This window comes from Carassius auratus, chromosome 43, assembly GCF_003368295.1.
Source record: "Carassius auratus strain Wakin chromosome 43, ASM336829v1, whole genome shotgun sequence".
In the NCBI taxonomy this organism is placed as follows: Eukaryota; Metazoa; Chordata; class Actinopteri; order Cypriniformes; family Cyprinidae; genus Carassius; species Carassius auratus.
In genome coordinates, this window is record NC_039285.1 from 19,389,051 (window position 1) to 19,416,090 (window position 27,040).

A 27,040-nucleotide genomic window follows, 5' to 3' on the forward strand; every position below is an offset into this window, starting at 1 on the left:
CTGTAAACTTTCCTGTGACCAGTTAATGAATATGTATGTGGAGAAATGAAAGTCAATGTGTTATGGATTTCCCTAAACAAACTACATCACCATGCTGGCGCCACCCAGATAGTCCGTGGTCATTAAATAATCTGAGACCTAACTTTGAATGCCTATATTTTGTCCTCTCTGTAGGTTTCTATTGGAAATTTTGTAGCAACTCTGGTTTTGAGATAACAAAAGGTTTGTCGTCAAGTTCACGGGTTAATGTGTCATCAGGGGTTGGCTCAGCTCACATGTCGAGAAAATGCCCTTTTAGTATTCTTTTCTGATGCACTGGTTCATTCCAGTGGCGTCAGTGTGAACTGTTCAAATGGCGTTAGTTACATTAAAAATGATGGTTATTTGAATAATTACAAGTATTGAGAGAATGTGCAGTTCAGGTTCTTATTCCTAACTGATTTAAAAAGCACCCAAAGCCAGTTTTTAGGGTCAGGTAAGCTTCTTTTACACTTCCCTCTGCTGTCTTTTTAGAGAGGTCTGTGGCATTTGTAAGATGACAACCTGCTGGGCGGGTTTTTGCAGGTTCATTAAAATTCCTGTTCTCTCCTCTGCTACTAAGAGCTACATGTTGGCTCATGTCCATCTCCTTTCTTTAGTGCTGGAAAAATGTGCCCTTTTGCACTGATCTGAGACTTTTGCTCTTTCGCTTACTAAAATATGGATACGAACGTTAGTAGCAGAAACCGTTCTTAGATCAGGGCGTAACAGAAACCTTCAGCCAGATGGAAAAGAAAAAAGAGGTAAAAGCCCTGAAGGGCGGTGAATTTCATTCAAGGGAGAAACAGATACATGACTTTGGCTCTGAAGATGTTTCGGGTGACCTTTAGCCTAAATTTTCCTGCATCCCTGGTGGCCTCAACAAGATCCTGCCAGATCAAACCCAGGGCTTTGATCAGCACATTGTGAGTGCACACTGGGTGACCTGGTCATGTGCAGATGAGAGAACAGGGCAGGGAGAGGGAGGGAGAGCAGCAACTCAAGAACAGGGCATTGTTCCCTCCTTCCTGTCCTGTCCGGACTAAATCACTACAGAAGCTTTTTGTTTTGTTTTGGTCGGCTGTACCACCGCCACCTGCCTCTCAATCTCCACCTCTTTTCATAAACCCCCCACTGAAACCCCAGCAACTCGTGGGCCTCTGAAGAGTAACCTCAAGCAGTAATTCATTTGTTACAGACACACATACTCCTAACAAGGACAAGGTCGTGAGGTCAAAATCCCAGACATCCTTCAAGCAGACATAGGGTGTTTATGAAGTTTATGGAAACGGAATGCTTTGTGACAAGCCCAGTAACATATATCCAAAATGGCAGACAAAGCAATTGTTGATTTTAAGTGAAATTAAAATTGGATACCTTCCAAATAATTAAAAAGAAAATATTTATTCAATACTTCTTAGGGGTTATAAACATATTTGCATTGCGCTGTGCTGCTTTTCAATTGGCTTTTTCTGTGTAAACATATGGACGTCTTTTGACTGTTGAAGCATGTTGCACATGACAAGCATGAATTAAAAACAATAAGACAGGGCATAACACCAAGGTCTAGAGACACGTTTTTAAAAGTTAAACTTCTTATAACTTGAGCGCTGCATTTTTAGAACATTTTGTCATGCACAAGACACTGCAAACGGTGCTTTGTGCATTGGTCAACAGCCACAGTGACGCACTGCAGTAGAATGCACAGAATTATTTCTATGGGAACTAGGCACCAAACTAGATTTTGAAACGTAATTCAAAATTGCACAGGTCACTACCTTTAATTTTTGTATTTACAGTGCTTGACAAATAAAGTCACAGATCACCTACTTCTGTGAAAGTTCACGCGCACAAAGTAGATTTCACTCCGCAAATACTAAGTGCCAGTTTCATTTTAATGTGTAGCAATTATGTATAATTATAATGTCGATCATTAAACATACTCTGATGGAAGATGTCCCAGTATATGTGGTGCAATTATGTTATTATAAAACTTTGAATATGGATTTATCCTGTCATTATAAATATTCGTTGCAGTGTTTAATAAATGTGGAGTTGTCAGCTTTTTTAATCAGCCTTTTTTTCCCCAGCTGTTTTATGTCAGATTAGCAGCTTTTAAAACCCTAAAAGGAAAATGATGATTATTAAGAGTGTAAAGAACAGAGCTGTCCCGGTCGGTGTGTGTCCTACTGCAGTGCTCTCAGGGGCAGAGCCATGGGAACGCACAGACATCACACCACTTCACTGTAGATTCCGCTGTGAGGGAGGGCTCGTACCGACATGTCTATACACAAGATACAGAACGTGTTTTGGGCGAGGTACAATGTGAACTTGGCCACAGAGGTGTAGCTACACAATTAAACGTGTGTCTTTTTACTCCTTTCAATGGCAAACATAATTTTGTAATTTTGCAGTGAAGACGGTATCTTTTTAAATGAAATGACAACATCTTCTGTCTGTCTGTTGACATCCTCTGTGTGACGGGTCTACACTTGTACTGTGGTCTGGTGTGTATTTACTGACTGTCCTAAACTGTGTGGTGTGGTTGTTTTAGAATTAATTTGCAGTTTTCATGAGTGAAGGAGTTAAGTTGCTGCGAAAAAAGGTTATGTCATAAATCCATTGAATAACCTTTCACCTCATTTCAGTCACACATCAAACTATGATCTATGGCAGGGTTTTTCAACTGGCAGGTCACAAACTAAAGCAATGTTTAGTTACAATTTATTTTAAGGTGCCCTTATAACACTGTTATAACACAAATAAGTAATCAGTCATATTATTAAGCATACTTACTAGGGTTTGTTATTTGTAATAATACATAATTTACTGTTTTGTTTTCTAAAGTATATAGGCCTATTTACTGAATAGGCCTATTTGTCTAGTGTTTGGTGAGTATCTGGCTTTTTTTTAACAGGAACAAGCTTGGGCCGTATAATTACAATACCTCATGATTTCTTGGTATAAGCAATTTAGCGGGGTGAGTCAAAACCAGGTCAAAACCGGCCAAAACACATGCACGCATCGGATAACTTCCTGATTTCTTTTCTACCTCCGCTCCAGCAGAAGCCAAAGCCCCGCCCCTTCGCGCTCCACACTGCTCTGTGATTGGACAAGCGAGTCTTATCGCGCTTGTGTTCTGCAACAGCCGCGAGCCGCTCAGAAGCTCCTGGAGACGGACGCGGACGCTGATGCTTCGCCCTGTGGATGAACGCTTTGTCTTGTCCTGTATGAGAGAGGCGTGCGAATTCCCCGGGACGGGCTACTGGCTTCGACAGTAGCATAAAAGGATTCGGGAAGTTTTACAGGTACATTTGGAAAGGATCCGGAATATGTATAGCGTTTAACCGAGCCCAATCCACTGGGAAAAATCGGAGCGCCGTTTCTGCATTGCGTACGGGAAAAGGTTGAAATCGGACTCTAATAAATCGTTTGACTGAACCCGATCTTTGTGCAGTGGTAGGTTTGGCTATAATGTAGTTTTCTCGTATGTTTATGGAAGAACGGGGGCCAGGCGCCGCAGTGGGCAGCGATCGCTTTAACGCGGGCGGTACGTGCGAGCTCGAACGAGCAGCTAACTGGCACGTACGCTCCCAACTCCAGTATCTAGATCAAGCCATCAAAATACTCCCAAAGAGATCGTTTGGCCTGCGTTTGACTGATTTTTATCGCGTGGAGCAGCGTAATTAAACGATTCTATTCGCTCGCAAAGGATAAATCAAGACGGATATTGTTTTTTTTTTATTGTTTTTTTAATTATATTTGTTTATGATCTTAAATCACCATTGCGCTTGTGGTTGGTGTTTATACCCAGTAAAAGAAAATTAGAAAATGAAAGCTTTTGGTTGCTGTTCTAAATTCCTGAAATTGTATTAAACCCAAGTTATAACCTGCATTGGTAAGTTAATTTCATAAATAAATAACTATATATATATATATATGTATATATATATATATATATATATATATATATATATATATAGAAAATTTGTGCGAACAAACAAAACACTGAATATATATATATATATATATATATATATATATATATAGAAAATTTGTGCGAACAAACAAAACACTGAATATATATATATATATATATATATATATATATATATATATATATATATATATATATATATATATATATATACACACACACACACAATATATACACAATGTTTTTTTTTTTACAGTTTGCAGGGACTTGGAATAAACTTTCTGTTTTTATCACTATGCCACCTCCTCTCTCTCCTCGAGAAAGTAAGGGTTTAATCTTAAGCCTAGTTAAAAGTATTGATTAATTACCTTCTAATGCCCGTCAAGGAGTACACTGACCGTGTTATCAAGCCTATTGATAAATGTCTAATGGCGATTTAATGCGCTTTAATGTGTCGTTTTAAGCACTTGCACATTCTGAAAAATGTGTACAAAAGGTGTACATTATTAGCAAGTCGCGCTGTGTAGTTTGTACATAGTATACATTACGAAATTCGAATTGTAGCATTGTAGACAGTGAACGAGTTATTCAATGACATTTAAGAGAGTTTTGAAACCCTAGCACTCAAGACGTGTTAAACAAAACACAACACATTTAATAAACGTTTAAATCTATGTAAAGTGATAATGGCAGTGATGTTTTGATAATGTGATGTCAGATATGGGAAGCTGCTTGAGTGGCATACTGTTGCTATAGTAACCTATTCAGGCGAACGCGACTCTTTTTTTTCCGCAAACTTTTTAGCCACACTGTCCTGACAAATATGTAATATAACCTAAGTGATTCTTTTTGAAAATTTGTGCGAACAAACAAAACACTGAATACTTTAGACCCCAAACTCACTCTATGCTTATAGACATGAAAATAATATTGTTGCTCTGTTTTTTTTTGTTTTGTTTTTTGCTCACTCTATGCTTATAGACATGCAATTAATAATGTTGCTCTCTTTTTTATTTTTTTATTTTTTTATAGGTATCCTGGATACATTTTTGCACCATGCAGGAGGCAGTTGACACCGCTGTGCCTGCTTTAGGTCTGCCAATGGGGACCGGAGAGTTCACCGAGCAGCAGATGGGACTCGCCAACAAGATCCCGTTAGTGAAGCCCTACTTCAAAAAGAAACACGCACAGAGAAAACTGGACACAAAGTGCTTACGTGCTTTAGATGACCCTATTTTGAGCACGTTATTAAACTCGGACGCTCTCGTGTCAGGGGACGGACTGTTTGTTCTGAGTAACCCAGCTCGACCGCAGCGGAATATATGCACGGCCGCCGCGGAGAAGCAGGCGAGGATCAGTCAGGTGTGCCTGAAGGAGGAGGATGAGGAGGAGAGCACAGACGCCGATGTGGCCGCGGGCGAGCTCGCGGGGGAACAGAAGGTGTCGGATATTCAGCAGGTTTCAATAGACTCTAATGAGCGACGCTTCCAGCCCCAGGAGCGCGACGAGGCGGCGCCCTCCTCCGATGTTTCAGGGCTGAAGTTAAATGACATCTACACCACTGAGACTTTGCAGGGTGCAAATTGCCGCGCCATCAAAGAGGGCGAGATCTTTCAGGATAAAAGCGAGGAGGCCTCTTTGGATCTAGTGTTTGAACTCCTGACCCAGCTCCAGTATCACACGCATCAAGGCGACGCTGTATCGATCTGTGTGGATTTCCTCCAGGGCGTTTGCGTCTATGGCAGTGACTGTGCCCAGCATCACACCGTTTTACCTTACCACTGGCAAATCCGCAGAGCAGATACGCAGATCTGGCAGAGCATATCGGATGACTCTCAAGAACAACTGGAAAGGCTTTATTGCAGCCCTGACAATGAACATGTCAGACTTAAGTTTCTGTAAGTGCTTCTGGTTTTGCCCTGTGGGTTAATGCCTCTTTTCATTGAAACCTCTTGAGCAGTTTCAATCATTTATGCTTTACCTGATAAGGATACGGAAGTACAGCTAAGCTGAGCTTGCAGTTCAATGAGAAAACAGAAAAAAATGGTGCAAGGGAGGGACTGGTATGATGCCCTACTAAAAAAAAACAGCCTAAACCTGTCTGGTTGACTGGTCTTATCTGGTTTAGCTAACCAGCCAGCTGGTCTCCCAGCCTGACCTGCTAAAAAGTAACCAAAAGCATTCCACAACCAGAGAGACCAGCAAACCAGCTTAGGCTGTTGTTTTTCAGACGTATGGAAGGAGCCAACTAGTTGAAGTGAAAGAGTGCAGCATGTGACAGGAAGTGGCCTTGTATCTGTTTCATGGATGAGGTATATGTGACTAAGAGATAGCTTCTTTCCCATAAGCCTTCCGTTGGCTGACATGACGTGTGGAAGCATACTGACAGCTGTGAGCCGTGAACTTGCTCGACCCGCCTCTGCTAAGTTTGGTTGAACGCACACACATTACACGTGCACGCACCCACTCACTGCGGCTTGAGCTCAGGCGGTCACACGCACTCGACGCACAGACAGAGAAGGGCTCACACGCAGACTTGCTCACAAACATGCACATAAATTAGCTTTAGAGGCAATTATGCACATGCTCACCCACACACACTTGCTGTCATGCACGCACGCATTTATGCTCCTGTAAAGGCCTTTTTAAATTTTATTATGTTGATCATTTGCACACACAAACACAAACAGCCTTAGACCTACCAATCATACACTCCATTGCCACAATTTATATCGCAGAGCTGCAATCATGGTGGCTTTGACCCAGCAGGATTTTTTTTTGCCTAAACAAAAAGGGCCCTTTTGTTTGTGAGAGTCTTGTTTAGGTTCCAAGCCTTGTCTGTATGCAAAAGTGGTTTGTAAAAGGAAGTGCACTTGGTCATGACAAAGCAAAAGAGACAGTGATTTTTACTGCTCGCTATGACACAGCTCCCGCCTGCTTTCTACTTGAAGATAGCATTGTCGGTTTGTCATGGAAATTCTCCCACGGGACAGTCGGCTATTTATTCAGAGTTTAATAGACAGAATTGCCACATAACTGTCTCTGTTGGCCAGTTTAGCCCATTTGCTCTTAAAACTGTGGCTCACAACGACCTGTTTCATGTTAATAGCTGAAGCCGACCATTAACGTCCTGCTGACTTTGGTAATTCAGGGGTAAAGTGAGACCCACAGAGCCTGTAAACCACACCCTTATCTGCTGAGTGCTGACCCCCCCATATTTTTTGTTTGTGTGGAGGATTTTTTTTTTCTCTCTAGAAGAATTCATTGTGTAATGGTATAAAGACCATTTTAGAGCAGGAATGAAGAGGTCTGTGTTATAGACGCTATATATAGTTGCCCCTGAACATATTTGGATACTTTAGCTACACGTAAAAATGTTTTGACATGTCATTTATTTAGATTAAAAAACAAGAATGATCAAACTCAGGATCTTTTAGTTGAAAGAAAAATGGCTTTTCAGAGTGAAATGTATCACAAAATTACGAAGGTTTTAAATGATAACCGTTTAGAGTTATGATACAGTATTTGGACACTTTCTGGTTGTCAAATCGCTTCTCAGATCTTGGTTTGACATTTTGTTTTGGTCACCAAATTTCCAGATGCTTCGGGGGCAACTGTGTTTTTGAAAGTCAAGACACAATATCAGACATATTGGCATTTTGAAGACAGATGGTAGAAAGTGTCTCAATACCCCGGGGCCACTGTACTTTTGAACTTCAACACACAGGCTCACTGGTCAGGCTCTTACTGTGTACACTAGTTTGCAGTAATTCCCAGGAGCAGAAGCTTTCTTCATTCTTGTTTATATCCTAAGAAATGGATGAGCAGGGGGCCCAATAGTTTTTCATTTTTGTGTCATTGTGCCGCAGTGTGAGAGAACCGTGACCCTTGATCCTGGAGGTTTGGTCTCCATGGGAGCAGCTGAGGGTGAGATGGTTGTATTAGTCACACAATCTCACTGTGCACCAAGGGCATGGTGACCTGAAACCAAGGTGTTTGCATGTGTGTTTGCGTGTGTGAGAAATGAGATAATGCCTTAGACAGGCCATGAAATAATTCACACGGGTGAGGTCTCTTGAGTTTTCACCATCAGCTTGACTCATAAATTTAGTTCTTCCTGCATTCTTTCTCTCTTACACTTGTAAAAATGTACCATGGTAATAATGTCCGAACCTTTGGATATGTTGCATGTAAATAAATATGCACTTTCACTTGCAAAAACGAAGCATGGTAAGATTTTGGTTTTGTACATTTCTGCTAAGATACAATCATGGTACTCTTGGAATACCCTGTAATTACCATGATACATGGTATTTTGTTACCATCGTACACATAAAAGTATTATGGCACTGTCATCTGACTGTATCAAGGTATACGTGGAAGTACTTGATATAATTATTTTAGTACCATGTTATATTTGATAGTATTACCATATGATACTATCTCTATACCGTATTGTTGTCACAGTATTTTAGTATATAGTGTTTATGTTAAAGGTGCTGTAGGGAACTTTTGTAAAAAAATATTTTTTACATAATTATTAAACCTGTCATTATGTCCTGACAGTAGAATATGAGACAGATAATCTGTGAAAAAAAATCAAGCTCCTCTGGCTCCTCCCAGTGGTCCTATTGCCATTTGCAGAAACTCCATCGCTCCTGGTAAAAAATAACCAATCAGAGCTGCGGTCCGTAACTTTGTTTGTGTTCAAAATGTAGAAAAATGTGTATAATAAGCGAGTACACCATGAATCCATTTTCCAAACCGTGTTTTTAGCTTGTCCTGAATCACAAGGGTGCACCTATAATAAGTGTTTATATTCGGACTATTTTAGATTGCTTCGGGGGTACCGCGGCGGAGTAACCCAGTACCGTTGTGATTCTTCATAGACATAAACAGAGAGAAGTAGTTCCGGCTACAATGTTCTTCCGCAAGACGCAAGCAGTTCTGTTTATTAACCGCTAGAGCGTCAAAAGTTCCCTACTGAAGCTTTAAAGTACAATTATATTACCATGTGATTCAACATAGTAAGAGTATTTTTACCAGGCATGTTTCTCTTGTTTTATTCTACCCGGTCTCATGGCATAGACGTACCTGGGTGGACGTTTTAGCGAGACCTGAAATACGTACTAATACGTACGTATCACTGCAGTTTACAAAAGAAATGAACACTAGAGGCAGTAACTCCATTCCTTTTCACACAAATTTATAGAGTTTAAATTAATAAAGCATTATTTTCGCAGTATTACTTGAAGAATATCATGTTGTGACTTCAAAACAATATTAATATGCTGGGAGATTTGAAAAGTGATGATTTTGAACGTTAAAATCGCACATATCCAGCTTCATAGCTATGGGTTTTCAGAGGCGGTAGGTTTGTTCGGTACTTCACTAAGTTTGACAAAGCAGTTCAAATCTGCATATAAGTCACGTCAACAAATGTGTTTTTATATCAGTTTGGCATTTGTAAACACTATTATGTAGGTTTAGGGTTGGGTTTGGTTTGGTTTGGTTTAGGGCATAACTTTTAGCGATGGTCCTTGGATATTTAAATTCTGAACTGCCGCAATACGCACCAGAAGCAACGTAATAAAAAACAGCAATACGTAACTAGATTAACATACTCAAATGTGCCAGGGTTCATGTATTAAACCTGTGTTTTTTCGCCATTCAGTGGACTTTTCTCTTTGAAACTGTTGCGAAACGTGCAGTGAAGTATTGGGGTAACGGTCTTGCAGAAACATACACTGAGGTATGTATTTTCATGAGACTGGGTTGGTTTCATTCACTCATCAAAGTTATTTGTCTTTTGTTAGTGAGATCATAACATGCTTTTTTTTTCTCACACTCTTTTAAATGTGCTTTTTAACATCAACAAAAGCTACCAAAATTTGCAGCTAAAGTATGTTTATGTGTTTCTCTTTTGCTGAGAGGGACAAATACAAAGAGAAAGAGCCAAATAGTGGCTGGATTGTCTGAACAAACAGTTCTAGTCCCGCATGGTGTTCAGTAGCGCACGTCCCGTCAGTCTGTGGCCTCCACAACAGCCTGAGACTTTTTGGAGACTTTTTTCTTCTCGTAAAGAGAGCAAGAGGGAAACGAGAGCTTTTTTCTTGCCCTCAGCTCTGTTGAACCCGTCCTTTCTGTATGGGAACAAAAAAACGAGAAGTCAAGAGTGTTGATTGATGTTGATTTATTCCCTTGAACCTCTTGAAGAGGAAGGATGGAAAGCCCTTCGCACTTTATAATCAGTTGCCAGTCAGAGACTTTATCACAGCATAGTTTAAGTGAAGATGTCAAGTTATTACTAAATGATAGCTCTTGTTTTTGGATCAGTGTTATGGAAGCTTGCATGTCTTCACTTAAACCACTTTTGCCATAAATGTCTATTTGCACCTGATTATTTTACTTCAATGACAGATACATCCGTCCGTATTTCAATAAAACTAGCGTAGACAGCTACATTGATTATTTTTGGGAGCGATATATTTTGGTGGGATTGTGCTGCTCAACTTCAAGTGTTTGGCAGGTTTATGAAGGGGATCATCATCTGTTGAATAGATTTTCTTACTCATAAGCCAATGTAAGCTATGCATTTTCCAAAAGTCACCTGGTTTAACCATTGCTGGTATTCATTTAAAGGTATAGGCTAGTTCACCCAAAAATGAAAATTCTGTTATTGATCAAATAAACCAGATCAAATAAACTCTCTCTCATTACTCTTTCTCCAAACCATTCTTTATTCTGTGGAACATTAAAAAGACATTCTAAAAATGTCTGCGTTTTTGTATCCTTAAAATGAAAGCCAATCAATGTTGTTTCGGACCGCACTGACTTTCATTGTATGGACAGAAACGTTCATCAAAATATCTTTCGTTTGTTTTCCACAGACTAAAGAAAGTCATAAAGGTTAGGAATGACATGGAGGTGAGTAAATGATTGCAGGACTGTCTTTTCTTTTTTGAACTCTTCCTTTAATAGCATCACAGTCAGAGGCTTTTATCTGAGTGTGTAAATGTATAACTATATAGCATGTCACTTTAAAAGGTGTTTGCACATTACTGATACGGCCTCTGCAGCTTCCCTATGTGTCACTGTGTGTGTGTTTTCTAAAAGTATCTGTTTGCTGAGTGTCTCATGACTGAATTTACCACTTGCATAGTTGACTGCCTTATCTCAGGGTTGGTAGTGTGTGTTCGGATGCATACATTAGTGTGTATGTTTGTTTAATTCTGACTGTGCAGACTGTGATGCTCATGCTTGGTGTGAATAATGCTGGCATGCAGGCAGCTCAAGCTGAGCATGAAAAAGTGAGTTGTTTTGTGTGTATGGGATTAAGTGTAAGAAGATTGTAGTGTATTTTGCTGCTTTGGAATGAGAGGCAGTCTCTCTCTTTTCTCCCTCACTTGGTCTGCTTGTTTCCCAGTCGTCCAGCTGACTCTGCAAACCACAGCTAGCTCAGAGGTGCCTTTTCACTGGCATGTGTGCCGGGGGGCACGGGGTTGCCGGGTTAAAGTCTAATCATCAGAGCATGTCTTTTTAGATGTGGTTGTGTATGTGGAAAATGCCAGTCCCGAAGCAGACCTTGGGTTTGGGCATGCTCAGTGGTGTACATGGTTTTCAAAGGCTGCTAATCCTTCACACTCCATGCGTTCTCTTTCTCTCACTCACACTTTCATCCACCTCCCTCCCCTTGCTCTGATCCTTTTACTACTGTTTCTCTTTAGTGCCCTGGTCGTGTGCATTTAAGGCTGGAGAAGTCAGCAGAACCATGATTTAGCTTTCAGAAAAGCAGAACTGTATAGTGTTTTAGTCGGCCAGCTGGGCTCGAGTTCCCCTGATTTGCAGAAGTGTTGGATAAGAAGAGAATGGCCTAAACTGGGCAAGTTTATGTGAGGTTAAATATCTGAATTCACTTTGGGACGCACTGCTGCTAAATGCACTTGTCGCTCCTGTTCTGAGTACTTAATATTATTCTGTACACCACAGAGTTTGTTTATTGCAGAAGTAAGAACCATACAGTCGAAAAGCTCAGGACATTTTTTTTTTATGGTGACTGCAGATTTTTATAAAGTGCGTGAAATTAAAATACACCCTATCTAATGTTATTCTCTTTTTTTATTTTTATTTTTTATTTTAATCATAAATAGATCTTCCGGTGAAACAACAGGCTTCATTTTAGTAACATAAGCTAGTCTTTTCCAATAATTTAGTCTGCTTAAATCCCACAATCTCACAATTACTCACAAGTTCACATTCAGATCTGTCTCCAACTTTTATCAACAACCAATGGATAGAACAAAGTCTTTTTTTGATAATCCATTTCACTTAGATGTATACCACAATACTAAAGAAAAGGCCAGTTTTTACTTCTTGTTCGTTGCGACTTTAATCATATTCTGTACACACACAGTTTGTTTATTTACAGTTGCATTTACACACGTTGCAAACTGTATTGTACAGTAAAATATGCTCTCAGAAAATTCAGATGTTGCTACAGATTTTTTTAATTAAACTGAAGATCTAGTTGTTAATGTAGTGACATCACTCTCTTTTAAGGGTGATCCGATCAAAGCCACTAGAAGGCAAGCATGCAACCTTTAGCCAAAATAGCATAAAGGCTAATGCTAACGCTTCGGGTTTGCCAGTACGTGTGAAAGGAGACCAGAGGCCTTTTTTTTAAATGGATGTCAATGGAGGAGAGGCTTGACTACGCTGAATAAACAGCTTTTTAGAGGAAACAGCTTATCATTTAATGACTCCACAGCCTATCAGCTAATCCTCAAAATGTTTAACATTATATTTTTAGAGTTTATACTAAAAAAAAAAAAACTAAAAAAAAAAAAACAGACTTTTTGTGACAGGTGGGATTAAGTTTACGACACTTCTTATTCATTCCTGTGGTTTCTGTAAACGGTTCATTGACTTCAAGGCTGTAATGTGATTGGTTGTTAAGGCACACACGATCCAAGTTAACCTTTACGCTTTCTCCTATAGAAAGTAATACAGACCCTCTCATCTCACAATAGTAAGACAATCTCTGAACTGACTCATTCACAGAAGATTACATTTTGAGCAACTCAATATAAAAACTACAAACTGTTATCATCCATGTTTCATGTTTATAGCTGCAAGACACCAAAATGTTGCTTTGCTTATCACTGGTTTAGATCAGAACAGGAGTGACTATATACACACAGAAGAACAGTTTAGGGTAATTCAAACTTCATGCCGTTGTGTACATGGGATTTCAAATTGTGAAACTAAGGCCTGTAACCTTCTCTAAGTAAGTACATGAACACAAACAGTTTTATTATCTGATTCATGTGGTATTGCATTCCAAAGTAGGTCAGAAAGCACTCCATATAAACACATGCAGAGTTTTCTCCGTAAGGTCTACCACTGCTGATAAACATTTTTTTTTTTTAAATCACTATACAGGCGTTTAAAAAAAAAAAAAACCTTCAATATAACAATTGTATTTTCAAGTGTTCGAGGTAATGTTGCTGGTTAGTGTTTTTAAAAGCTCCCCTTCCTCAATCTTTTTAAATCTCAACGAGTCGAGTCAAATGAGGGTGTGTGTGTGTGTGTGTGTGCATTGGCTGATCTCAGCGCCTGACGATGGTGAATCATCAGGTGGCTACAGGTCATGGTCACCGTGATGATGAACGCTGCCTCATGATTGGGTCAGGGGGACATCAAAGTGACACAACACTTCAGCAGGGCTTGCAGGAAGAGCAGAAAGGGTTATTCACCTGTGACTCCACCTCACAGGTAGAGAGAGAGATAAAGAGAGGTGGAACTGGCTTATCAACCGCTCCCCTCTCTCTCTCCTTCTCTCTGTTTCTCTCAACACCCTTCATTGCCTTTAATTATAGTCTCTCCATCCTGCCTGCCCATTCACATCTATATTGCACTTATCAATCTTTCTGTCCACTCTCACACAGCTCTCTGCTCTCAGAATTGTGTGTTTGTGCAGATGTGGACTAAAAAAACCTGTGGCTTCATAAGTAGGTTGTGCTGATGAGCGCAGAGAGAATCCGTCTTTGCACTTAATTTAATGGCCGGAAGGTTATTTATAGCACTGTAGAGAGGGAAGGAGGCTGAAAGGATGAAACAGTCTCTGGGTCCTCTTTATGGGGTGACCACGCTTTGTCTGCGACGCAGGGTAAGGGGGCACTAGGACTTCTATTGTTATCTCCGTGTTATTACGCAGTCCGTCGGGCGCCCTGGCGGATAATGGTCGCCATGGTTACCCGGTGCACAGGTGGCCGACTTGAGCTTGGCGTGCCAGGCTTGAAAAAGAAACGAGCACTTGTTCGAAAATGAAAAGAGTGTGTGGGTGAGCTACAGTGAAACCTAGTCTGGCAGAAAAGCCGGCACAAATGTGTGTGTGTGTGTGTCTGTGTGTGCGTGCTGCAAGTGAAACACTGCGTGCTAGGTGTCGCATACCTCGATGCACTTCCAAAAGAAAAAGGTAACACGAGCTGAGCGCTATACAAATCTGCATGTGCCCGTGCTAAAGTGCACCATGTTGTGAAATCCACGCCACGGTCCGTCCCACCGCCAGCTTCCCAGGTTGCTACAGGTAATTGCGTCTGAGAAATGACTTCATAAATGACATTGCACACGAATGTAGCAGCAAGAGAGCTCTGGTTGTTCTGAGACACTGTGTAATCCTTTCTGTGACTCTCTTATTTCATGTCGTCTTAGCTCTTTACCTCCCAGTGCAGTCACTTCTGTGACCACCCATTCCTCCTTAATCCCAGAATGCCCTGTTCTTTCCTCATTGTACCTCATTGTACAAGCAGAGTGTTTTGGACAAAGAGCGAGCGATGCAGAGCGAAAGAACAGAAAGCTACAGACAACAAACTCTGCTTCGTTCTTTCTGTCGTTATAAAGAGCCTCTTCATTTACCCAAACCCGTTTTCTCTCATCTGTTTTGTTGTTGTGTTTTGTTCACTCTGGGAAGTGATAGCTTTCGTTCTTGTTAATGGCTTTAGTTTGCTCCTGATTTAGATTCTGAAAGTGCGGTGTCTACACTGGTCTTCTCGGTCACCAGCCCCGAGGAGAGATGCTGGCTTTGCTCTATTGCTGTATTGTGCGCAGATGACTTAGCGTGAGTCAGCAGCTCCCCGGAGCGAAACTAGCAACATGATTCCTGCAGAAGGATATTTGGGTTGTGAAACTCATGAGTGGCTCATTCTGTTTAGAAACTCCAGCTCAGCCCAAGTTTTGCATCTGTGGATTACTGAACATTTGTTGTGCAAGAGACAGCGTTTTTATTTCTGGGATGTTGTCAGGGCGGACATTTTGTACATAGAATTCAGGAAATCTGATGATGTCGTTGTCTTTTACATAGAAGGGAAGGATTTGGATCATTGATTCAGATATTTTGCACGTACTTTAGGAGAGAAAATCACAAAATGAGATCTTTAAATGTCTCATTTGTCACTCCTACACAGAAGTGAGGGCAAACAGAGACTGTTGCTTGCGTCGTCTGCGTTTATTAGACCCAGTAATCTTACAAAAGAGCTCAGAATTGCCAACATATCATAATCTATTTAGAATACAGAAATACAGTCATTATGAACTCACGAACTCATCAAATTCTTAGCCAGTTTGTTATTGTTACCCAAAACAAATACTTGAAAAATTGTTTTTAGTAACTGAAAAAAGAAAAGTACTGAAATAAGTTTAAATACAATTACAAAAACTGAAATACAAATACCGTATTTTTTGGACTATAAGTCCCACCGGAGTATAAGTCGCATCAGTCCAAAAATACGCCATGACCAGGAAAAAAAACATATATAAGTCGCACTGGACTATAAGTCGCATTTATTTAGAACCAAGAATTAACAGAAACCATTACCGTCTACAGCCGCGAGAGGGCGCTCTATGTCTTCAGTGTAGACTATAGGAACACTGAGCATCATAGAGCGCCCTCTCGCGGCTGTAGACGGTAATGGATTCTATTGGTTGATTTCTCTCGGTTCATGTCAAATTAATTTTGATAAATAAGTCGCACCTGACTATAAGTCGCAGGACCAGCCAAACTATGAAAAAAAGTGTGACTTATAGTCCGGAAAATACGGTATATTAAAGCAGCATAAAAAAGTAGAAAAAATTACATTAGCACAGGACAAAATAACTAGAATATAAATAACAATCTTGGCTCAGGTTGGTCTGTTGGCTTGTTTATAAAGGGGTTTTGGGCATCAGCTGGATAACCAGCTACACAATAAACACCAACATGACTAGGCTTAGAGACCACCTACACCAGTTTAAACCAGCTAGAACACTGCTGGGCTTAAGCAGGGCTTTTAAAGACAGAATACAATTCACATTACAGTTTTATGTTCTCTCCTATATGTCATATAAATGGTTTTATTTGTGTCAAAGTCATTTTATGAGACACAATTGAGAACTCCAGTGAGGTGTACCTCTGAGTTCTAACACTTTTGGGATTATACTTTCACATTCCCTGTCTAGATGTTCAGGTTTTGTGTGTTTTAGCTACCGGTATATAAGACAAAGCTGTTTGGTTTGATTTTCTCGAGCTGCCAGTTTTATTCAACCCATATTAATGTATCCTCCCCAGAAGTGAGATTACTGAAACAATCTACATGTTGTCCCCTTGCAGCTGGGGGTGTGAGTAATCCTGGATTTGGTTTCCTTTTTAGTGTTCTGAAGGACATTAGCACCTGTAAATGTTCAAGTTTGCCTGCTAGACTGGTATTATCTGGGGCCTTGGCTCTGATGACCTGAGGGGAGCGCTGAAACTGCTCTCCAGCATGGGAAGCCGGTCTCTCTGTTGGTTTTTGTTGGCTGAGCCAGAAGCCGCCTGCTAGGGCAGATTGTGTGTTTGTGCCCGGAACTGTCCGTTAAAGACAGGCTGTCCCGAACATGCTGCTTTGGAGCGATTCTGAGTGTGTATGATTGAAGCCCATGGTGTTCCAGTTGAGAGGACACAATGTGTGTCTTTCGTTGTGAAAAAGAGAGTAAGGACCATTCTGGTAGATGCTGAAGGTTTCGTGATTATTTTGGGGGCCTGCAATTCTGTCCTCTCTCAAGTTGATCCAAACCTGTATGGCTTACAACCTTCAGTGATTTGTTTTGCCACTTACAGTATTTATGTAATGAAGAAGAATAAGGTGATAAAGGAGGACCACAAAAAAATAAATAAATAAATAAACACACCATAACAGTGCCTTTAAACTAGTTCATGTGACTAATGTGCTATAAGTATTCTGAAGCCACAATGGTGATTGTGTTAAAAACAGTCAGATATTTAATTAATCACTGATCTTACTTATTAATCTTCCACACAGCTGTTAGCCACTGTGACTGACTCATTGAATCAGTTAGTTCCAGTCGGTTTAATGAACTAGATTTAAAGTATTATTTGTATCATAGTGCAGTATTTATTTATATTAGAATTAGCTTTTATTTTATATATAGTTTTCATTTTAATGTTTATTTTATATATATATATATATATATATATATATATATATATATATATATATATAAAATTGTAGTAATTGTGTACTTCATCTTAAAATTGTTATGGTTAGTGGCATTTAGTCTCGAATATTTATATTTTATTTTATTTCAGCTTTATTTCAATTAATTGTTAATAGTTTTAGTTAACTATAATACTGTTGTGAAGTGGCTCAATTGATTCATTCAGAAGAATCTGACTCAAAATTCATGTGATTCATTTGTAAATCAGAGATTGCTAATTCCATTCTTCCAAATGCTATTTTTGTGCTCTGGTGGAACTAATGCCATACTGGTTTGGAACAACACGAGGCTGAGTAATTTGTGACAGAATCTAAATTTTAACTCGTTTACACATTGGACTTTTTTTTTTTTTTTTTTTTTGGAGAGGGCTGCTGGGAAACTCTCTTACTTATTCCTTCTGTGTGAGAGAGACTCATGGAACCACATTTTGTGTGTGTGAATGTCTGGTTTATGCATACGTGTGTTTTGGGCTGACTCAATTCAGTAGGTCAGCTAGCACAGCAATGATAAGCATCTTCCTCCCTCTCTCTTTCATTCTCCCTTCTCTCTTACACACATGCGTGCATGCAAGGTTTTGGGCCTGTTTTTTTTTTTCATGCATTTCTTAGATCAGATTTGGTGTCTGTTGGAATGATTTCAAAGATAAAAAGACATTATGTGAGCGTGAATAAGGGAAGACGCAACCTTACCTTTTTGGTTAAGCTACAACCCAAAATATCACCAGATTATAACTGTACACTTTCTGGTTACCATTAAAATCTTTAAAAAGGACAGATCCTCCCAACACTTCATGGTGCTTTCTGCTTTATTTATTCTTTCAATTCATTGCTACATAGATTGTTTTTGCTCACTGTGCTCCTGTTTAGTCTACTATAGCCACATTTGAAAGTCTTGTTAATGCTCACAAGTGGCCTCTTGCCTGTATTTTGTGTGTATGTATTTGTGAGCTTGTTGAGATCTCCTCTCTGCTAAGCCCCTTCTGCTGTGCTCTGGATATTCAGTGTTTAGTCTACCTCATGACTGTCCGCCACATTCGCTTATGAGTGTTTCTTTCAGGCCTCAGTCCACCCATCCTGTCAGAGCGCCATGTCCTTCTGCTGTGCTTCTGAGATTAGCTCTCAGAACTCTCTGGTGTGTTGATTTTGAGTGTATCAGGCAGTTTTCGTCTAGTGCACTCAGCAATCGTCTGGGTCTTTGACCTTTACAGGTATGCTTGAATGAGAGGGTTTCATATTTGACTCCTTAGGAACACAAATGGGCATTAATAATGGATGATTTGTGTGCGACTAGTTTTGAACAGAAGCACTTTGAGTATATGTGTTTGTAAAGGTTTTATATGATTTAGTCTCGAATTCATGGCAGCTTTCATTGGCCAAGGCCGTTTGACCGACATGTCAAACAACCAATCACAGTTTTTTTTCGTTCATCGTAATGTTTCGAGGAGTGAAAATGTCACCACAATAATAGACCGGCGTGTAAAAATCTTGGACGTATTTTAAAGATTATATGCCACGAACTTTACATTTTTCTCAACGTTCTGTGGCCGTGACGTTTGAGACTGAGACGTATGTGATTTGTATAGGCATCTTAGTCTTTCACCGGTTGAATTTTGGGTCTGCATGTGGTTTGAGCTTTATCTGAATCACTTTTGCCCAGACATTTCACCTTTAACCCCAAATCCTCTTTGTGTTGGAGAGTAAGTCTGATCGATGAGGCCATTATTAGCAAGCCGCCCCCCAGGAGGGTGACCTAAAAAGCCAAGGTCTGAATGCACTGGGCAGTCAGGGGGGTCACCGTTCCATTCCCCTCTGTCTGGAGGATGATCTCACCACTCAATTGGGTTTTTCAGGATTTGAGGACCACAAAGACCAAGGGAGAGTTTTCTAATATGCCCAAAGAATTTTGTGGAATTTAAATGAGGTGTTTTTCTTGAAAGGCCTAGGGAGCTTATTGTTGTCATGGCTCAAGAAAAGATTAATAATTTGTCGGGATTTGAATTTTATTCTGGGTAAGCGACTGTCATGTACATGCGTTTGAGATTTTGTGTTTAATTTCTGTTTACTTTTGTTTCACACACAGCGGTCGAGTGTTTACATTGGACTTCAGTGCCATGCGAGTTTGTGACCTGGAGTTTGACCTCGTCAGGCGTCTGTCCACGCCTTCCAGCTCCACAGCCACACCTACACCCACACCCACAAACACAAGCCCCACCCCTAACTCCCTGACTGTTTGGAAATACTACTGCAGAGATAACTTTGGCTGGAGGGAATATTCAGAGGTGAGAATCACACCAATCCAATCCATTCTCCCCCTTCTTTTATAATTCATTTTGACAATTATAATTTTACATTAGATTTCTATTTCAAATAAATAGTGGGGGTTTTTTTAACTCTCTCTTTGTCAAAGAATCCTGAGTAGCAAAACTATTTTTAACATTGATGATAAGAAGAAATGCTTACTGAGCACCAAATCAGCCTATTAGTATGAGTTCTTATAAATCATGTGAGTAACTGCAGTAATGGCTGCTGAAGATTCTGTTATAACAGGAATAAAATGCAATATAAAACCTATTACAATAGAATAGAGAAATTTATAAGTAATATGTTTTTATTGTAATTTTGTTCAAATAAATGCCATCTTGGTAAGCATGAGAGACATCTTTCAAATCATTAAAAGATCATGCAGACTTCAAACTTTTTGTGATTTTAGAATGGAAATAAAACCTAAACTCGTTCTTGAAAGATTCTGTGAGATTCACCTTTAAGGTCTTTTTTAAATAGTGCTAAGATTGCGCACACAAATAGCAGGTTTTCAGTTCCCAGAGTTAGTGTGTGTGTGTGTGTACGTGTGATTGCGTTGTGTATTGGGTCTCAAGTCAAACTGGCTCACACACACCAGAGAAGACGTCTTGTTCTACTCACAAGCGCCTGAAATCAGAACGTTGCATAAGCTTTCCTTTTAAAACAAATCTCTTATGATGGATACATTCTGACCAGTGCTCCGGATGAATTGAGTGGGAGTCGGGGCACATTTAAATGTTCTGTTGTTCTCTCTTTCTCCATCGAACACATTACATATACCTTTCTCCATTTCACAGCCTGTGGTTCGGTTGATTGAGGAAGCTAGTGGCCAAGGTCTGAAGGAGGTGCGTTTCATCACACTGCAGAATCAATACATCCTGAACATCCATGAGGGCTTCCAGCAAAATGCAGTTTTCGGTTTCTGCCGGCAGATCAAAAGACGACCGCTGTTCAGGTCCTCCATCATGCTTACCCCTTACCTCCAGTGAGTATCTCCGTTTACCTTCAGCACTCACAAAGTATCCTAAAACTCTTGTTAGACACCACTGATTTCACGCTGACCCATCTCCCATAACAACCAATTTTGTACCAAAAAAAGAGGTTAGTTCCTCAAAAGAGTAAAGAGTTTCACACACAGATTTTTTTTTTTCTGGATGCACTCCAAAACACCAAGATAACTTGCAAGCAGTTCACTGCTCACCAAGAACATATTGGACTCTGCGTTATTCCCATCAGTGAAGGGTTTAAAGCGTATATCTCATTTTAATTGCTTGAAGTACTGCTTGTGCTTCCTGAAACCCTTTCCTTCAGCTAGAACTTGGACTGCAGCTTAAGATGGTCTGCCATAATTTCCATAAGGAAAGAAATCTCTCTTATATCTATCATCTGTTGTCAATTGAAATATGATGTGTGCTTATTTACAGGGACAAAAAACTAAAATTAATGCAACAGATACAGAAGAAAGGATGAGGGTTAAATGGGTTCTAGATCTGTTAGGGTCTGTGTAAGAGAGTCTAACGTGATGAAAATGAAAGCCAGATATGAAAGCCAGATTTCTGGCTAGCTCAGTATTGTTTTTGTGGCATTTTCCTGCCCTGTCTTTCATCTCTTACATATTCTAAGTCACTCAGGCCTGTGAAGGGCCTGCGACATGTGGATATGTTTCTGTATGTTCCCTTATGTAAATTAAGCGAACAGCAGTTTTGAATCTTTTCCGTCCTGTTTTTTTATTTTTATTTATTTATATTTTTTTCACAATAGAGTCGATGAGTCTAGCTGTAGTATTTGCCCCCAGCATTAATGGAACAGAATCAGGACTGGGCGATATATTATTTTAGCCTTTTGACAGTATTATATATATCACAATATGTATGAACATTTTTGAATGTTGAACTTCAAGTCCATTTAAATGATGAAACAGGCAGATTGAACTGAGTTGGGAAAATAAAGTCACCAACAGCTCTACTAATGTTTAAATTAGACACACTGTTCAGCTTATCGCTTTCATACTTACAAGTCGCAAGACAAGTAGGGATTGTTAACTTTATTCCCATCAGTCCGCTACTGTTGTCAGATAGAGGCCACTGCAATGCTAGTCCACCCATCTACAGGGTCCTGCAGCGTCAGGAACACATTGTCCTGAGCACAGGGGTGGAACTCATTAGTGCGATTGACAATTTGGCCGATCCACTGCCTGCACCAGCTGAGTTAACGCTCAGCAAGCAGAATGAGTCACCCTTTTATTCACACAGAGACACTCTTAACAAACAGACCCTTAACAGTTGCTTTCCAGAAAGTGTTTGCTTATCTCTTCAAAATGATTGCCCTAGCTTCTTTTCATTTGCTTTTCCTCAATCGCTTTCCTCAACTCGCACTGACTTGAGGGATAACCTTTACCTTCCAGAAATCTAGTGCAATGTTTATTCACAGGACTGAACCCTGACCTCGATTTAACCACAAACTCCAGACTCATAAACACACAAGTGTCAAAATTGCAGAAGAAATTAGTCAAATTTCATGTTTCTCAATACCAATTTTGGTACCACAGAAAAAAAAAAAAAAAAATCATTAATTTCTACGTATTTCATCATATAATCTCACGTTCCCTCTCTTCTTTAGGACTCTTGGTGGCCTTTCCTCGACATTTCTCTCCTTTCTGGAAAGCTCTGGAAACCAGCCTCTCTCTCCTATGTCAAGCGGCCCCTCCAAAGTGTACCCCGAGACTTGGTTACCCATGAATACCAGTCAGGACTTCCTGCAGGTGCCCGTCTCCCGGGATGACCGCAGCTACCGTACTGTCTACAGCCTCTTCCACAAGACCGTATCTGAAACCAAGTTCCACATCCTGAAGATCCTCCGTGTCCAAAACCCCTTCCTCTGGGAGAAGTACAAAAGGTGGGGTAGGAGATTCTCAAACAATGTCTCGATCCTTTGTGCTGTTCAGAGTTGTTTAGTCTATTATCTGGGGCCAAAGCGGTGTTTAGTAAACACTGACATTACGGACTGGTTGAAGGTTATCAGGACAGATCTGTGTTTTTTATACGTCTATAAAGTGAGTATTTAGCCACACCCCTCAACAAGACTCTGAGGCTTTAATGTTTGCTTTCATGCTGCTAGGTGTCAAACATGCTAACGGTTGTTACTAAGATTTGTTGGTCGGAAACAGATGTGTTTTTGCGGTAGGTCCGTGAGGTGAACTTCTTAGCGTGTGAAATGAAGAACATGATAGAGGAAGTGAGTGCGAGAGGAAAGGGTGCTAGTGGCCTCGGTCTATTTTAATAAGACTGTTCGTGCCCCTCGTCTGTGGACGATTGGTTACAGAAAAAGGATGAGTCAGGAAGAAGATTTATTTCTGTTGACTCATGAGGTGTGTTTGTGCATGCATGTTTTTTCACTGCTATCTCAAGCAAGCAAACAATTAACTAATAATTGCATATTTCCATGTGTCTAGTAATGCCATTGATGGAGTAATTGCTGTTTCTGAACATACAGTAGACAGTATGTTCGTAAATATAATAATGTATTGATAGATTAGGTAGGCCTATATTACATTTTGGTAGTCTAGCATAGACATTTTCAAACTTTTTTATGCCAAAGACCCTAAAATAAAATTAACCCCCTTTCTTAAAATATGAAGGCAGCTAAATATTTTAATGTGTAAAGACCCACACATTTAAAGTCTGTGAGAAAATGTTACGCAACTTCTACTGACAACGTTGTTTCTAAAAACTAATAGCTTTTATATAGTCATTGTACTGAAGCCAAATCAGATTACTAATAATTTATGTAATGTATGTACTATTTATTATGTTCATAATTTTTTTTTTTCTAATGACTAGAATAATGAACAATTTTTCACAAAATTATGTGTAGAATTGGTTCTTTCTGTCTACAATTTTTTTTTTTTTTTTTATATTTTTAAATAAAATAGTTCCAATAGTTACTGGTATTTTTGGGCAATAAATACAATAGAATAAGATTACATATTTGCATAATTTAAGACTTTTGACAGGTCTTAGAAATTATAATAAAACCGTAATATTGTCAAATAAAAAAATGGTTACACTCTAAAAAAAGAAAAAATCTAGCCAAGAACTATCCACTCAGACAAGAATAGAATGATCAATATGTAAAACATTCATGTATAGCTTGCTTGTTTTGCTGGGCTTATTTAGGTGGATGGAATCTGAAATCTCATGTATCCCTGACAGGCCAACTGAATAAAGAGGTGTGGATATCTTATTTACATGCTACTACGTGTCTCAAACAAAACCCTCGAATGTTATTCAAAAATCAGTGCAGTGAACCTCACAACGTTTGCCAAATCCAGCAATTAGTTCATCCTCACAAGCACTTATTGTAGTAGCCTGGGAAAGAGAGCTGAAAGAATAAAGGTTGGAGTGTACATATGCTTGTGCAGGTGAAGACCTTTTGTACAATACTTCTGAGTGTTTCCAGGGTGTTGGCCAACGAGCGAGAGAGAGAATGTCACTGGGTAAGCATGAAAGAGTATTTGTTTGCATCAGTAAAAGAAAGAACACAACAGACTGATGGCAGACTAGCTTGGTGTAAAAGAGTTTAAAGGAGATGAAAGAAGAAGCTGAAACAACACGAGTGATTACTTTACTGGCGCATATGGAGTCACTTCTCCCTGGCAATGTGCGTGTGAGCGTGTCAGTCAATGATTGTGACAACTGGGGCTTGTCAATGGCCGTAGGGTCACTTGAGGTCAGTTAGGGCCAGTCAGTATCACACTGAGTACTCTACTGATCAGAGAGTTTCTTTCAGCCAGGCTGACCTTGCGTCCCCTATGCTCACAACAATAGAGGCACAGACTCGAGGCTAATTGAGCCCCGTTGCTGACCCGGTTCACTCAGGTCCCTGGCGCTCATCTGTTTACTCTCCCTTTCTGTACCCTCTCACTTCTCTGTTTTCAGTTGACAAGATGACAGGCCGAGTGCTCCAGAGTTAGACTTGTTGGCTTGTTTTCGTGCAAGGGCAGCTGGCGTGCTCTGACACAACAAAGTTGTGTGTTTTATTTTAGTGCTAGAAGTTTGCATACAGTAAATGTTGGCATCAGGGTTCAAAATTCACTTTTTTTTTGTCACACCTGTCAGCGGTGGCTGAATTGAGAAGATTTACCAGATGTGAGGTTGTAAAGGCAAATCATTAACAGTAGGATGTGGTGTGGTCCCACATGTGGGATTTTGTTATTTCTGTGCCCATGGGAGTACGGTCACACACATGGGATTTAGAATGTTCAGTGACATCACATAACTGCCGAATTCAAACCAAATTCAGAAACGGATGTGCTCAGCACTTCACATATAATCACATCTACGCAGTGTTTTCAACCACATAATGCTTATTTTAAGTTTCAGCCATTTAAATGAACATAAATACTAATAAAACCATACGTTTATAGTTTGTAAAATACAGACTGAAGTCTATGGATGCAGCAATAAGAATCCATTCTAATATAATTTGCTGACGTGTTTTATTCATATCTGATAAAAGTAGTGTCAGTAACAGTTCAGTCTATTCTGCTCTCAGTTCACTGGCCTCTTGCATGTATTTGGGAGAGACTGATGAATTTACGCACTGTAAATCCTACTGACAGGACTCTCTGAACTGCAGTGTAAACAAACATGACAGCATCCATCTCATGTTATAGCTCAAGATCTTTATAAAGGTTTTTAAATGACAAAATAGACTCACTTACACGTATTTGAGAATCAGAATATCAGGCTGTTGATGACATAGTAAGCAAGTTTGTGAATATTTTGATTATATTTCAATTTCAATTGTTCATCTTTTTGCATAAAATCATTGTTCTGACAATACGATGAAAGCCATGCATTATGTTACTGACCAACTAGTTTGAATCCTGGTTGCCTTGCACAGTTTTAGTCTGTTCTGTCTTTACTTTAGCCTGATGCTAACTCCCGTTTTCTGGTTTTGGCTTTTAACAATGTTAATAATGTTCTTCTCTTTACAGGAAGAAGGAGTACATGTCACGGCACATGTCAGAGATGGACCGCATGCTGAACGAACGCCACCTGTTCCATGGCACGTCCCAGGATGTGGTGGAGGGTATCTGTAAGCACAACTTCGACCCACGTGTGTGCGGCAAACACGCCACCATGTTCGGCCAAGGCAGTTACTTTGCACGCAAGGCTGTCTATTCTCACAACTTCTCCAAGCGCTCGCCCCGCGGTGTGCACTACATGTTTCTGGCCAAAGTATTGACGGGCAAGTTCACAGTGGGCAACCCTTCCATGCGCCGCCCACCCCCGCTGAATCCAAGAGACACCTCCAGTGACTTATTTGACTCCTGTGTGGACAACTGGATGGACCCGCAGATCTTTGTGATCTTCAGTGATGATCAGAGTTATCCTTACTTCATCATTCAGTATGAAGAGGTGGGCAATACTGTGGCTATTTGAAGATCACTGCACAGCTAGATTCCTGCACAAGAGACCTGTGCGCACATTCGACCATTTTGAAAAGAGACAGGAGTAGATGTGCGCCAGAAATCCGAATAAAACTCATCGACCATATGGGATATGTACGGATATGGTTCCAACCCTCAATCATGTGTGAGGGTTTCTGTGTGACCTTTCTGTCCACGTCTTCTCATGTCCCTGTGAATACAAATAGGGATTGTGTGTATGTGTATGTCATCCCTCCTCGGTTCTGGACAGTTTAGTGTGTGAATCATGTGTGGATGAGTGTCTCTGCTGTGGCTTCCATGGATGACCATGGATTGGAACCCACTTTAGTAAGAGGCACGTCAATGGCTTGCCACTCGGACTCGAGGCTGCTGTTGCCGCTTCACATTCTTATTATTTTTTTCCACAAAAAAAACTCAACCGCTCCCATTGCTGCCATTCGCGTCCCATACTTGCTATTTGTTCGAAGTTGTACATATGATCTCCTTGTTTATATTGAACTGTGTGCCTTTTGTCCATAAATAAATTGTTTATTTATGTTAGTCAATGTTGCAAGTAAATAAAAACAAGTTAAGGAGAATGTGACCGATGTTAAGTTGGTGTTTGTTTATATAGACTGACTTGGATTCTGTTCAGGTAAAGCATTGTAAATTGACGTTCAATTTTTTACAGTTCACTTCATACAGTTTTATATTTGACCAAATTTGCTGCTGACCTTTTTAATCATACCCTGTGGTTTTCTTACAATTCACACAACATTGTTACATGGTGCCAACATGAAAATTAAAACACAATGACAGGAA

General features: G+C 40.0%; 1 protein-coding gene across 1 annotated transcript; it reads left to right on the forward strand.

The window, feature by feature from the left end:
• The first annotated feature begins 3,152 nt into the window (after positions 1-3,152).
• Positions 3,153-27,040, forward strand: LOC113061843 (TCDD-inducible poly [ADP-ribose] polymerase-like). Its single transcript, XM_026231307.1, has 6 exons — positions 3,153-3,326; positions 4,988-5,853; positions 19,565-19,763; positions 20,583-20,770; positions 22,405-22,680; positions 25,784-27,040. The coding sequence occupies exons 2-6, from the start codon at positions 5,012-5,014 to the stop codon at positions 26,229-26,231; spliced, it is 1,953 nt and encodes a 650-aa protein (XP_026087092.1). The 5' UTR covers positions 3,153-3,326; positions 4,988-5,011; the 3' UTR covers positions 26,232-27,040.

Bases quoted from the DNA above. Each gene is read 5' to 3' on its own strand.
- LOC113061843 (XM_026231307.1), top strand. From the start codon at position 5,012: ATGCAGGAGGCAGTTGACACCGCTGTGCCTGCTTTAGGTCTGCCAATG. The intron at 19,764-20,582 runs GTGAGAATCACA...TCCATTTCACAG, and splicing joins GCTGGAGGGAATATTCAGAG to CCTGTGGTTCGGTTGATTGA. The intron at 20,771-22,404 runs GTGAGTATCTCC...TCTCTTCTTTAG, and splicing joins ATGCTTACCCCTTACCTCCA to GACTCTTGGTGGCCTTTCCT.